This window comes from Mandrillus leucophaeus, unplaced genomic scaffold, assembly GCF_000951045.1.
Source record: "Mandrillus leucophaeus isolate KB7577 unplaced genomic scaffold, Mleu.le_1.0 Scaffold1518, whole genome shotgun sequence".
Classification (NCBI taxonomy): Eukaryota; Metazoa; Chordata; class Mammalia; order Primates; family Cercopithecidae; genus Mandrillus; species Mandrillus leucophaeus.
In genome coordinates, this window is record NW_012101497.1 from 283279 (window position 1) to 296374 (window position 13096).

A 13096-nucleotide genomic window follows, 5' to 3' on the forward strand; every position below is an offset into this window, starting at 1 on the left:
TTAATATGTAATCTTACAATGCTAAATTCTAAAAGATAAAAATCTGGTTACTATAAAAGTTTTTTTTTTAATTGAGTACGTATTATACGCTAACCAGTATATCAACCATCTTACATACATTATCTTGAGACTTTATAAAAACCCAACAATCTAGTCATTTTAAAAACTCAATTTTAGAAATGATTGAGTCTCAGAGATTTTGGAATTTTCCAAGGCCATGATATGCCTTTCAAAAAATTTGCACTTATTCTAATATTAACAAAATAATTCATTCTTTCAAGAAGCTTGTAATTCAAATAAACAGCTATATGCAGTAAACAGAAAAGGACAGAATGGTTTCTAAATGCTGTATTATAATTCCACACAAAAAATAAAGCATAAAAATAATAGAATATATGTTTTATCGCTTTTTGAGGGAGGAGAAGCAGGTAGATAGAGGGCTCATAGCAAATGAAAGGCTGGAAATGTTTCACAGAGTGGATAACCCAAAAGCTGAGTCAGTGCCTGGCCCAGGGTATCTGTTTAATAAATATTATTTTGATGAATAAATAGACTGATGTACAGTTTTTAGGCACATGAGTGTGGAGAAGAATTTCTAAATAGAGGCTGTTAGAACAAAACTACAGAAGCATAAAGCAGCCTGTTGGTTCAGGAACCACATGTAGTTTAGTATAGCTAGAGCAAATTATTTTGGGGTGGGAAAAATGATTAAGAATAATAAGGCATAAAAGACACTTGCTGTGATGATAATATTAAGAGATGTGCTAAGGGACTTGATTTTTAGGCAATGAGAAACTAAAGGGTATGACACATTTTATAATCAGATAGACTCTTTAGAAGATCTCTATAGTTGTGGCATGGAAAAAGGAGAAAAGGGAATGGTAAACAATGAGATCAGTTTGGAAGACAATGCCATGTGAAGTGACAGGAGATAATGAAGGCCCCAAATAAGGTAGCAACAGTGGTGATATAGACACAGAGACAGGGTAAGTCAAAGTCTAATCAGAGTTGTCAGGATTTAGTGTTAATCACAGATAAAGGGATAAGGTAAAATAGCTCTTCCTGTCTCAAGTTTTACTACATTGGTCAAGGATTCCTACAAATAAATGATAAATAATTATAGTTTTAGAAAGTAGAGACAAATTATTTTATTTTAACCATAAAGTATATGATCTGACAAGTTAAGAAAATACACCGAAAAAATTGCTTTATTTTTACATAAAACACATTTTTGTTTCATTTCATCTTTTCTGAAGGCTATTGCCAACATAGTTTTTATTATTTCAGTCATTAATGTGATGAGTTGTATTAAAGAATTTCTTTTGGCAGGGCACAGTGGCTCACACCTGTAATCCCAGGACTTTGGGAGGCTGAGGCCAGTGGATCATGAGGTCAGGAGATCGAGACCATCCTGGCTAACATGGTGAAACCCCATCTCTACTAAAAATACAAAAAATTAGCCGGGCATGGTGGCGGGTGCCTGTAGTCCCAGCTACTCGGGAGGCTGAGGCAGGAGAATGATGTGAACCCGAGAGGCAGAGCTTGCAGTGAGCTGAGATTGTGCCACTGCACTGCAGCCTGGGCAACAGAGCGAGACTCCATCTCAAAAAAAAGAAAAAATAATTTCTTCTAAAAAATAGTAATTAATTTAATCCTACATGTATATATATATGTATATACAAACATACATATATATGTAAATCTCTCTCTAAAGATATATATATGTATTTCATGTTTGACCAAATAGTCTTCCTACTTTATTATTTTCTTAATTCTCTGTTACTATACACACAGACATACAATATAAATTATCCTACAAACTTCACCAACTTTTAATATTACTTAATTTTAAATAATTTAATATAATTTACATGCAATTACACTTATATCATTTTTAAACACTAAGTGGATGGTGCATGTTATATGAAATAAACAGTGGCATGCATAGTTATTGGGTTGTGGGGGTGTGTGTGTGTGTGTGTGTGTGTGATTTTAAGTAATATCTCTTTGACATAATACTTGGCAAAAGAATCCTTTCCCCCATTACGACAGTGTATCCATGGTAATCAGTAATTTCCTTTCTGATGATTCACATTAAACAAAAGATAATAGCAACATATTGTGACAAGATGAAGGATTAATTATGAGAATGCATATTCTTGGATTTAAAAAGAAGGAAATTAAGCAATTACTTTTTTAAAAAAATTATAGCCCAATTTACTTGGCAAAACCTGTTAGGTTTAGACTTAACTGTTGCCAGGATGCAACAACTGATAGCTGGAATCCTAATGGAAGGTCAGTGCCCTAAAGGATATTTAAAATGCCCTGTTGAAGCAGGTCTTGAAAACTCAAATTTGCGGAGTAAGGATAAACATCCTCTGAATCTCTTCTTTTCAACAAGTCTCCTGCTCAAATCCTGGTTGCCAGTAGTATTTTGCAAAGCCTCTGACGAATCTGTTTGGTTTTAATGGAATAGATGACAGGGTTGAGCATCAGAGGCACAAAGAGATAGATAAGGGACATGAGTGTGTGTACATACCATGGGGCATGCCTCCCATACCGAGCAGCTATAGACACACACACCATGGGCACATAGAAGATGAGAGCAGCACACATGTGTGACACACAGGTGTTAAGAGTCTTTAATCGCTCCTCCCGGGAGGCTATGGCAAGTACAGAGCAGAGTATGAGCACATAGGAGAGGAGGATGAGGGCAGAATCCAGGCCAAAGGTAAAGATGACGATGAATAGACCATACATACAATTGATGGTGATGTCGCCACAGGGCTGGCAGATCAGATTTGGATGCAGGCAGTAGGCATGGGAGAGGACATTGGCCTTGCAGAAGGGTAATCTCTTCAGAAGGAAAGGCAGTGGGAAAACCATGCAGAAACTGCGGAGAACAATGGACATGCCCATATGCACCACATGGGCATCAGTGAGCACGGTGGCATAGCGCAGCAGGATACAGATGGCCACATAGCGGTCGAAGCTCATGGCCAGCAGGATGCCAGACTCCACAAAGGAAAAGAGATGGATAAAGAACATTTGGGCCAGCAAGAATAAAAGTTGATCTCCCTTAAGTGGAAGGAAAATGTGGCCAAAACCGTGGGTAGTGTGGGAAAAGACACACCTAGATCATTAACTGAGAGCAAGGATAGGAAGTAGTACATGGGCTGGTGCAAGCTCCACTCCTTCTTGATAATGAAAAGGATACGGGCATTGCCCACAATGGAGACAATGTAGAGAGCACCAAGGAGCAAAAAAGACCAGTGTTGAGAGGTCTCCAGCCCAGGGAGTCCTGTCAAGATGAAATGAGGAAACCCTGAGCTGTTGTGGGAATTACCTCTCATGCTGGAACTCCTGCTTAGATTCTAGGGCCACTATCCTGTAAAGAAGACAAATATACAGTTTTATCCATGGTTTCTGCCTAACATTTTAAGACCCCCACATACTCTCAAGTCCCATAATTTATTGCATTAATACATTTAGTTCACCAGACTATTTATCCTTGCCTCTCCTAGTTACCAAGATTTCATGAATGGCCTGGGTTGTCTCAGCTTATCTGGCTGGCAAGACAAGTCCATTTGCCCTCCTTTTCACCTGCCTCTATTGGGCTCTTTGTCACATTTAAAGCTTTGAACTCTTCAATTCATGGGTATCAATTTGTTCAAGACCTAAGACAAAAACTCTTCTTTCCAATTACTACTTTTTCAACAATTATGCTGTCTTCCTGAGGAAATCACTTATTCACGAACAATAATAATTTCCTCTTTGCATTCTTTCAAGTTAATGAACTTCCACTACTCTCAGTTTCCCTGCTCCTATACAGTCTCTCAGTTAAATTATTTTATCCATTCATCTGGACAAAAGATAAATGGACAGGGAAATGTTCATTCGTGGAGATAATCTTCCAGACATTCATCAAGGTACATTAGACTTTTATATTACCATCCACTTTTTCATTCTTTTATCCATTTAGCTTGAGGCATCACTTTGCTCTCTGACTAATTTAATTTGATTAAAGTAAGTTTTTAATAATTTATTTTATAACCAAATCATTTCTAGCTTCTAAATGCCCTGGGGTTAATAATCATTTCTCTACACCACAGAATTGCTTTTCATCTGTGTTCACTATCTCTTTGAACAATATCATCATTGTGCCCAAGATTGAGATTTTAAATCTAAATGTAACTTTGATTTCTTCTTTTGCTTTACCTACTACATTAAACCAAGTAAGACCTGATGAAAAGACCAAACCCCAAGTGCCTCTGTCAGCACCTTCCTCTATTTCACTCCACCTGCAGTTCCACTCTTTAGACTCAAGATATCACATGAGTATAGCATAATAAAGGCCTCCTAATAAATATCTTGCCGCTCTCTATTCATCTCTAAAGTAGAACTAATATTTTTAAACGCAAATCTGAAAATGCACTGTTCCTATTAGAATTGTTAAATGATCCCTCATTATCAAATGATAAAATCCAAACTCTGCCTAGAATTAAAAACCCTCTATAGTCAGTATTTCTCTCAATATTTTTTGCCTCAATTCTTAAAATTATCTTTCTTATACCTCAAGACACACAGATCAGTCTACTTGCTGTCATCTATGTTTGACCTGCTGCTCACCAGCTCCCAAAGGTTGCCCAGACTGTATGAATATACCCATTCAATCCATCTTCCAGGACTGAGGTCCAAGGATGCCCTCCTCCATGCGTGTTTGACCACTCATTGTCAACAGAGGTACCTTCCCCATACTGCTCACAGATGTAGACTTGTATCTCCTTTGTTCCATTCTTCTGTCTACCTTACATTATAGCTCTATAAATTTTATATATTCTTCTGTCTCACCAGCTTCAAAAACTCCACTGTCACTCTTATTCAGTCCCTGCTATGCTATGGTTAGTGCTGGGCTTGTCCAGGAGAGGTATCGGTAAGTCATTTTCTGAGTTTTGGACTCTTTGCTGTAAACTGGAGATGCTAGGAAATTTACCTAATGGGAATATGAACAGCCGAAAGTAAACAGTTATAAAATCTTTCAGGACCAAAAGCTTTTGCAACTCTGAGGTCTAAAGCTTCTCTACACCCCTTATTTTTCTGGTTGTCAATTCTATAAATGAGTAAGTATACCAATTCATAGTCTAGTTTGAGAGACTCCTAAGGAAATATAACAGTTCAATTACTCAAAAGTTAAGAAATACAGGAAAGATTTTTAGGAGAGAACAAAAGAGGGGAATTTGCAATATTCTAAGGCAACTTTCCATCTGCCTTTGCTTCTCCATCTGCACTCAGAACTCTGCTACCCTTCTTTCTAAGAATACATTTTTTTTCTTTATTCGAGATTCTTAGGATCTCTTTGTTTGGCCTACCTGCAGTCTTCCACTTTTTTTTTTTTTTTTTTTTTTTTTTGGCCTCTGTATGCAATATAAGGATACCTCTGATTTGGAGTATTTGAACACTAAATAGGGTCCTGCCAAGTGCCTTCTAAAACAGAATAAGTGCATTTATATACCCCTTGATATGAGAGTTTTCTGAAAAATATATGTGGTGCTTATTCACACCAAAGCATCTACATACAAAGTATAGCCTGACAGGGTATCTTTTCTGAAAAAGCAATGTGTGAAGCAGAAAGCATGGTGAAATTTCAGAAACCAAGAGCAACAGATAGAAAGCAGAGCACTGGAATGGTAATGGAGATGAGCACATGCAGAGAACACAGGAAGCTGACTCAGATTAGGGGCAACCTTTCTTCTGGTTGCATGAGTCATCAAAAGCACAGAACTTTCTCAGGCTGGAAACAGAAAGATGTGGCAGATAAGTCAGAAATCTAAAGCATTAGAGACCCTCAACACACGTTACTTGAAGACACCAAATAAACCACAAGAAATAACGTGGGCAGCTGCAGTAATGTGGTTAGGAGCAAAGGCCAAATGTCATCTGATACCCAGCAAGAGGATGGAAACATTATCCTACAATCAAAGAGAAACAAAATGAACCACGAACCTAAATGAGCTTCAAGCAGATTCTTCCCCAGTGCTCCCAGTAAGGAATGCAGCCCTGCCAACAGCTTGATTTCTGGCTTAAGAAACCCTCAGCATTTAGGGTTCTAGATTTCTGATTTACAGAAACTACAATATAAGAAGTTGTTTTAGGCTGACCACTGTGTAATTATTTCTTACAGCAGCAACAGGGATTAATACAGTGAGCCTTAGGCAAAAGAAACAGGACAGGCAGAGAACAAAGGATTATTCCTGACAGATAATAGCAACACAAACACAGGTATGAAGGTTTGAAAATGATATTGGAAAAGCAGAATTAGTGGCAAGACAAGGAGGATTCATAAGGCTTAAAGAGTGAGTTAGAAATTAGTGAGATATCCACCTACAAAGAATATGAAGAGTGACCATGGCGGGGGCAAGTATAAGTGAACAGGGACTTTACCACCATTGCTATAAGCAGAAGAAAGAAAACCCACTTGGGCTTTGTGATAGGAAATTGAGAGTTCTTGTCTAATCAGATCAACATTCAGTTGAGGAAAGGAGGGGAAAACAGAGTTATAGAGAAATTAAAAACATGTTATCCAATTTTAAAATAGCTTTCTAAATAAAGTATGAAGGAGGAAGACCTTTAGCAAACAAGTGATCTGGGAAACAAAATTTCAGCCCAGGAAAGCAGTTAGGCAAAGCCCTTAATGATAGCTGCATTACCAGGCCTGTGAAGCAACTCACCGAGTCTGAAGCAAAGGAATAACTTGGTTCAACTATTGAGGTCAGGGGAAGATGACTAAGAAAATTTAAAAACTCTAATGGAAGATTCGTGTGAGTAAGAATATGAACAGATTTGAGGAAATAATAAACTCAGTGGTTTCAGTAATTAACACAAATTGTAACGGACACTATGTACTGGTCATAGATGCTTCCATATTTCCCATTTTATAACTTCTTCTTTCTCAAACTACACACCTCTCTTACCCTGCTCTTACCTCCAGCTTATGATCTTATCTTTTATTTCAGAAGAATGTTAATTTTAAAATTGTTCTTTCATAGTATTATAATCTATTTTAGAGTAAAATATTTTAGAATTTCATAATTCATTGAAGTATAAAGAGATTGCTGATATATAATTATATGCAAATATAATCATTTATTAATTTATTCCTCACTAATTTTGTGTTTGGTATATTGAAGGCCCTGTGTTAGAGGCTGAAGATTACAAAGACAATAACATATGGTATCTGCCCAGGAGTTGCTTACAATTCAGTGGAGGACACAAGGTAACCACATTAACTGACTTAATTACAATGGGATTATTCAGAGTATAGTGAGAACATAAAGCAGGTAGAAACAGTTCATTTAAGGTTCAGGAAAATCTTAGACAAAATATTCCTTTAGACTATGACTTATGCATGTAGTATTTTAAAGCTGAACAAAGAATGTTGCTTTTATCCTCATTGAATAAAAACAGTATTAGTAAATAAGCTGTACGTGTATATTACTGCACAATTTTTAGAGCAGTTTATTTTGTTTTCTCTTCAGAATGAACCTATGAGGTAGATATATCAAAGATTGGTACCACTTTTATAAGTGAAGAAATTAAGACCTAGAGAGGATTATTCCACTTATTCAGGATTTCACCTCTCCTTTTACTTCCCCTTACAGGGGAGATTATAGGGCACAGAGGAAGAGAAAACATTTTCTGATATGAAACCCTGATTTGAGGAAAGTCATTATTAGTTCATATGTTCATTCATTTTGTTCACTCATTATTTCCTTTTCTTGTTCATTCATTATTTTTTATTCATCCATTTTTTACTTATTATTTCATTATTACTTTAGCACCATCAGCTGCTATCTAAATGGAGGGCCCATTGTGAGTCTAATGTGGATGGAAAGAGTAAAGACAAGCTTGCTGCCTTAAGGAGCTCAGATTCCTTCAGGGCAAAGCAGATAGACATAAGAGGGTCAGGGAAGGGTCACAGGAGGGAAATAAGTAAAGGCTGTTGAGTTGGTAGAGAGAAGCGCTTACGTATTTCAGAGTCTCCTATGTGGGAAAGCAAACAAAACAAAACATACCAGGAATCCTAAAATCTAATTCTGACTACTAAAGTAGCATAGCTGTCTAACTCCAAAACTACAAAACCTTTCAAACACCATGGTGACAAAGGTCCTGGCTTCTGGCAGCACCAGAAGTCAACCACTCATGTTAAACTTGCATGTTGGTAGTTGTGTATACATACTCCATAGTTACTCCTAGCCCTTCCTCTTTTTCAGAGTTGTACAGGGCCATAACCAGAAGTCTCTGCATGTCCTCCAGAGAATGATCCCACCCTGCAGTGATGGTCAACAGTCTCCTGATTATTTTTGAAGAGAGACTGTGTTTTTTTTTTTCATTGCCTCTAGAGGATATAGACATAGTCAATTTCTGGATAGGACCCAAAAAATATCCTGACAGGTGCTAGCCCAATGTACTACATTAAATGATTGATCATTGATCCTAGAACTTTAAGTGCAGTGCTAGCATCCCCTGATTGATTCATTCCTACTCTCATGTCTGTCTGGCTATACTCCCAACACTAGATCATCTAGGGCTTCTAGATATCCCAAAGGGTCAGAACTCGACCCTGAAGAGCATCTTGAAAACCCTGCAGCATATCTCCTTTGTCTTAATGCAGTAGATGATAGGATTTAGCATGGGAGGCACAAATAGGTAGAGAATAGACATGAAGATATGAGGCAGGCCAGTCGCAAAGCAATTCACAATGGACACACTAACCATGGGCACATAAAAGATGAGCACAGCTAAGATGTGGGACACACATGTGTTGAGTGTGTGGAGGAGCTCCTCCCGAGAGGCAATGGCCAGCACTGATCACATGATGAGTACATAGGAGATGAAGATCAGTATAGACTCCAGGCCAAAGGTGAACAACACAATGGACAGTCCATAGTGCCTGTTGAGGGAGACATCAGTACATGCCAATTTAATCATATCCACATGAAGACAGTAGGCACGGGAGAGAATGTTCTGGTGGTTACAGAAAGGCAGTCTGTTCAGCAGCATTGGGAAAACCAGGATGAGGGCAAAGCTGGAGAGGACAGTATCCAGGCCCATCACCACAATGCAGCCATTGGTGAGCACCGCAGCACAGTGCAGTGGGTTACAGATGGCCACATAGCGATCGAAGCTCATAGCCAGAAGGATGCCAGACTCTGTCCAAGAGAACAGGTGGATGAAAAACATTTGGACCAAGCAGGCGTTAAAAGCAATCACTCGGACATGGAAGCAGAGGGCAGCCTGCACAGTTGGCAGTGTGGAAAAGGACACTCCCAAGTCATTGAGTGAGAGGAGGGATAAGAAGTAGTACGTGGGTAGTGCAGGCTCTGCTCCTCCTTGGTAATAAGGAGGATAAGGGTGTTACCCACTATGGAGATGGCATAGAGTAGAAGAACAGAGAGAGATAGCCAGGGCTCTATGGCCTCCATTCCTGGGAAACCCGTCAGAATAAAGCTGGGAGCATCAGAGGCATTGATCCTGAAGTTGCCCATGAGAGGCTGGGACATTTGTCATTAGCCAGCTTGATCAACTGGAGAAACGACAACACTATGTGTCTAAGATTACTACTGTTCATAGGAAAGAAAACAAAACCCTGAGGTTTATACATAATAATTACACATAGAATTTATTGCTGAAATATACTGAGATAATTACCAGGAAGTTATACAATGCTAGCTGTTAAAAGAGAGGCTTCTTTATCAGACCTCTTTCAAAACATGAATAAATTAGCATTCTTTTTCAAGGCAGTTGATTAGTTAATTCAGCCTCATTGGTAGCCCTCTGGATATCTCCTTTATCGTCATTATTACAGCTTTCTTTCATATATGTATGATTACTATAGCCATGATCTTAGCTAATCCATAAGAGATGTTAACATTTACAGTCAGTCTGATAGATGAGGAAGTTACATAGCTAGAACCCAAACTTTGTAAGCCAACTTCCATCTGAAGTATTTACATGGTTCAGAATCTCACATTAAACACTGAAAGGTTCTTTCAGGAAGCCTGGAAAATCAATAGTTTGTGAAGGGTATCACAGAGCATTAGTTAAAAGTTTGAGTCCTAGTGCTGCCACTTAATAGCTATGTGACATCAGCCAAATTTTCTAAATGATCTTTTTCACTTTTAAAATAAGGCAAAAATAGACTCGTTCTATGGATATACACGTATGCCTATGTAAAAAGAGAAAGAATGAGAAAGACAGAGGAGAGAAAATTTAGACTTGGAACAGATCCTTACTATTAATAAGAATTATAGGTGTACTACAGTTATTATTATTTGAAAGTATTTTTAGATGATAAATTGATGTGACAAAAGTCTGCTAAATAATAGCATTCTCTCATTTCCATAACACGCCATGCCATTCCTTTCAAAGAAGCAGAACATCAAGCTTTCATAGGAGTAGATGAGAGATGTTGCCTTCCATCAGCACCAACAAGACTGTGAGAAGAGTTGACAAAGGAGTAACACAATGTACTTTATACTCTTCCCCTTGCTTTTTGCACTGTGGGATTTTAGAAATAACCATTCACAGAAGAAGCTGCATTTATGAATATTTCATCATATTTCTGTGACATATCCAAAAAACTCTTGCATACCCTGTAGATAAGTGACTTCATCTGCTATTTTCACAACTTGGGTGTTAAATCTCCTTCTAGCCCTCATGAATAATACCTAATGTTTTAGTATAATTACCCACCATTGAGTAATTTATTAAACCACGGTCATACTTATTATTTTATATGACCCTTGGGTGAATTATTCTCTGACATAAGTATTATATCAATGAATAATCAGATTAGACATCAGGAAGGTATTGTCTACCAGAGGGATAACAATGTGAGAAAAAGTTCCAAGGACCCATTACTGAATAATGGGTTTGCTGAATGCTCCATTGGATGTGAAGAGGTCAGGAGGATTTACCAGACAAGCCTTGGGAAACCTGTAAAGCATAATGAGCTCCCATTAGTACTACACAAAGAAATGGGCATTGTGGATTTTAGAGGAGATGGTCTCAGAAAACGATTAGATCACCCACTTCTTGAACAACCCACCCATGAGTCTTATTCCACCATGCTGTATGTTCCACTATAAGGAAGTTTAAAATTATCTTATCTAAAAACCCACTGCCGCAGAATAAACTCAGCTTTAGTACATCTTTTGTGTCCTAATTAAGGAAGATGGAGTTTCGCTGAGTAGTTTCTGTGGATGCTAGCATCATCTCTGTTCCTTAATATTGTTCTCCATGTTTATGTCAAGTAAAAAGTGGAGGCAGATGTTAAAGAGAGAAGTGATAAAGATCCAGAATGAGAGAGGGTAGAAGGGCAAAAGAAAAGACAAAGAATAATAAATAAAGAAGGGAATAAAAAATATAAAGAAAATAATCTGGAGATGGGGAGGGATAGGTAAGACAAGGGAATTGCAAAACCAGAGAGGAAATTTTAGAGATATAGAGACTGGAACATCGAGTGTGGAGAAGAAGTGATAGAGATTCAAAATGAGAGAGAAGTAGAAAGACAAAAGAAAAGACAAAGAATACTAAATAAAGAAGGGAATAAAAATATAAAGGAAATAATCTGGAGATGGTGAGGGATAGGTAAGAGAACAGAATTGCAAAACCAGAGAGGAAATTTTAGAGCTACAGTGACTAGAATATTGAACATGGAGAAAAGGGAGGAAAAGACAAGTAAGACAGAACTCCTACAGAGCAATGCCCAAGCCTACCCCAAGTACACCAGGGAAATGAGCTTTACTTTTCTCAGGCGAAATCAAGGCGGTAGAATACCCCACATTCACATCACATTTCACAGGAGCTGCCTCTCAAGCTCTGAACAGTGGAGGGACTACAGCAAGCCATAATATTCCCCAACCAAACTCTGTTGGGAACAGGCTCCACAGCAGGATCTCATTGTATGCCTCTTGACGTCTATTCCCAAGGGTGGTTCAGACTGCTATGTGAAGGAAAACACCACATTCCCTTTCCTTCTGACTGGGCAGAGTTTAAGCTGCCCCCACGCCACGTCCTTCTGGCTCCTACGGTCCAGTGAAGGAAGTGACTGTCCTAAGGATACTCTGGCAAATGAGGAATTTGAGTACCCAGGAGCCTAGTGTTAGTAAATGGTAAACCAGAAATATAACATTATTTCTGACCTTCAGCTCCAGGGTTTCTTTTTTCCAAGCCAAATTCCCCATTTCAGGGCTCACTTCTCAGGGTTTCAGAAGCTAGACTGCCGAGTTAGCTAAAGCCATAGATGACAGCAATACAATAGTCATCAATGATACTCAGTGTTTTCATTGTTCCCTAAACTCCATCAAAAACTTTAGGCTTATCTCATCCAATCTCGATGACCAAATTTAGAGAGAGGGATTCTCTTCCCATTTTACAGATGAGAAAATTTGGTGTTCAGGAAGTGAAATTAACTTCAAAATGATAATACAGCTGAGCAACAGAGCTGCATTCAGTCACAGACCACTCATGTATTCACTGAACATTTTCTGAATACATAAAGATGAAATTAATTTTAGCTTATGTTATTTTTTTTCCTTTTCTATCAAATCTGTTTTTGAGGGAGATTGTACAGACAGAGGCAAAGGCAGAGAGAGAAGCAATTAAATAGGAAAGAAAGAATGCATAAGAAAAAAGGATAAATATGGTAATTATTAACAAATAGATGAGACCTATTCCAGGGTCTTTAATGTTGAAAAATGTTTATTATGTGCTCAGAAAATGTTGAGTGAATATCGCTGATGTTTTAAAGGTTCACTTATGTTATTGCATATATCTATACTTCATATTCTGATATAATATTCTATTGCACGAAAAAAAAAGTTTTCTTTCTCATTAATCAGTTGAAGGGCATTTGAACTGCTCTTTTGTTTTGGCTGTGATGAGTAATACCTCTTTCAATATTTGTGTAAAAACTTTGGCATAAAAACAAAGTTTTCGGCCAGACGCAGTGGCTCACGTCTGTAATCCCAGCACTTTGGGAGGCCGAGGTAGGAGGATCACCTGAGGTCAGGAGTTTGAGACCAGTTTGAGACCG

General features: G+C 38.0%; 1 protein-coding gene across 1 annotated transcript; it reads right to left on the bottom strand.

The window, feature by feature from the left end:
• Window positions 1-2409: 2409 nt before the first annotated feature.
• LOC105535927 (olfactory receptor 51I1-like) lies at window positions 2410-3353 on the bottom strand. The gene is given in 2 exon segments (XM_011975178.1): window positions 2410-3056; window positions 3059-3353. Coding segments are annotated over 2 exon segments (942 nt in total).
• Window positions 3354-13096: the final 9743 nt, after the last annotated feature.